At 40.0% G+C, this 1,431-nt stretch overlaps 1 protein-coding gene across 1 annotated transcript in view; it reads right to left on the reverse strand.

Annotated features, from left to right (window-relative positions):
• Positions 1–1,102, reverse strand: part of LOC132177956 (L-type lectin-domain containing receptor kinase IX.1-like) — a 5,350-nt gene extending 4,248 nt beyond the window's left edge. The window contains exon 1 of the mRNA XM_059590428.1: positions 65–1,102. Within this exon, the coding sequence (XP_059446411.1) occupies positions 65–1,102 (1,038 nt within the window). The remainder of the gene's footprint in view (positions 1–64) is intronic.
• Positions 1,103–1,431: the final 329 nt, after the last annotated feature.

Below are 1,431 nucleotides of genomic sequence, written 5' to 3' on the forward strand. Positions count from 1 at the left end.
CCCTAAGTTTAGCATTAAAGTTTGAATCAAGCATAATATTATTTGATTTTATATCCCGATGAACCACACATTGTTCCCATTCCTCATGCAAGTAAAGTAAGGCCGATCCCAATCCTTCAGCAACTTTGTACCACATTGCCCATATCAATAAGCTTTCTTCAGTAAAAAGATGTGAATCTAAGCTTCCATTGGGCATCAACTCATAGACAAGTAAGAGTTCTCTTCTTTCATGACACCATCCAATGAGTTGCACCAAATTCCTATGTCTCAATTGACTAATAATTTTTACTTCATATACATACTCCTTTATCCCCTGTTTAGACCCTTTTGACACCCTCTTAACAGCAATGAAGGAATTTGAGTCCCTTAAAAACCCTTTGTAAACCCCACCAAATCCTCCTTGGCCTAACTTTTCTTCATCATTAAAATTATTCGTGGCATAAGCCAATTCATTAAATGAAAACCTCTTCGGCCGTGTTTCCCTTTGAAATTCGTCATCCATGTACCTATCAATGGCAAGATCCTCTTCTGCTTCTGCGTCCCTCCTATTCCTCTTCCAAAAGCCAAATATAATTAAAGCAAACCCACCAAGAAAAATAGATTTACCAACACCCAACCCCACGGCTAATCCTAACCTCTTGTTTTTCCTTCGGTTAGGGGCCGAATTCGGGCTTGGACTACCTGCCACTGTCGTATCTTCCAAACTTGAGTTAAAATCCCATGTACGAATTGTATGCATTGCAGAAGTATTTCCTGTTGCGGCTGAGAATCCAAAAGTTACACATTTAGCTAAGTGATCTCTCAAATCAACAATATAAGAAAGAGATTGCCATACGGTAGCATTGTTTATGAGACCAGTGAAGAGAACACTCAAATTATGAGAACTTGAATTACAACTAATCCAAGCTTCATTAATTCTCCCATCCATAATAGATATTCTACTCCCCTGCCATGACACAGTAGCAACAGATAGCATGGATTTTATATCAATACCTACATGTTGGCCACGCGGATCATATTCATTTGAATAGATGTCAAACTCCACTACAGCAAAAGTATTTTCCGTCGAATTTAATGGCTGGTAATCCCTGGCAAGACCCATAGCGCCACCTTTGGTGACAGGATTAGGAATTGTTGATCCATTAGGAGCAAGAAAGAAGGTAATCCCATCTCCATTGTTAGTTCTTGTGTGGGCTTAATTCAGTTCCAAAATGTAAATGCTACTGTTCACAAACTCAAACACTGATATAGAATGCTCATAATCTAATCTCCACCGTTCATAATGTAGATTCATGTGTTATGAACGTCCCTGCAAAAGTTCAGCTCAATCGGACCACAAACGCCCATCCATCGGAGCTGTTGATCAAGGCTGGACAGCATTTCCAAAATGCTGTTTCACCCATTGCATGCTCGGTCCGGACAGGCCTTCCC

Source organism: Corylus avellana, chromosome ca4, assembly GCF_901000735.1.
Source record: "Corylus avellana chromosome ca4, CavTom2PMs-1.0".
Classification (NCBI taxonomy): domain Eukaryota; kingdom Viridiplantae; phylum Streptophyta; class Magnoliopsida; order Fagales; family Betulaceae; genus Corylus; species Corylus avellana.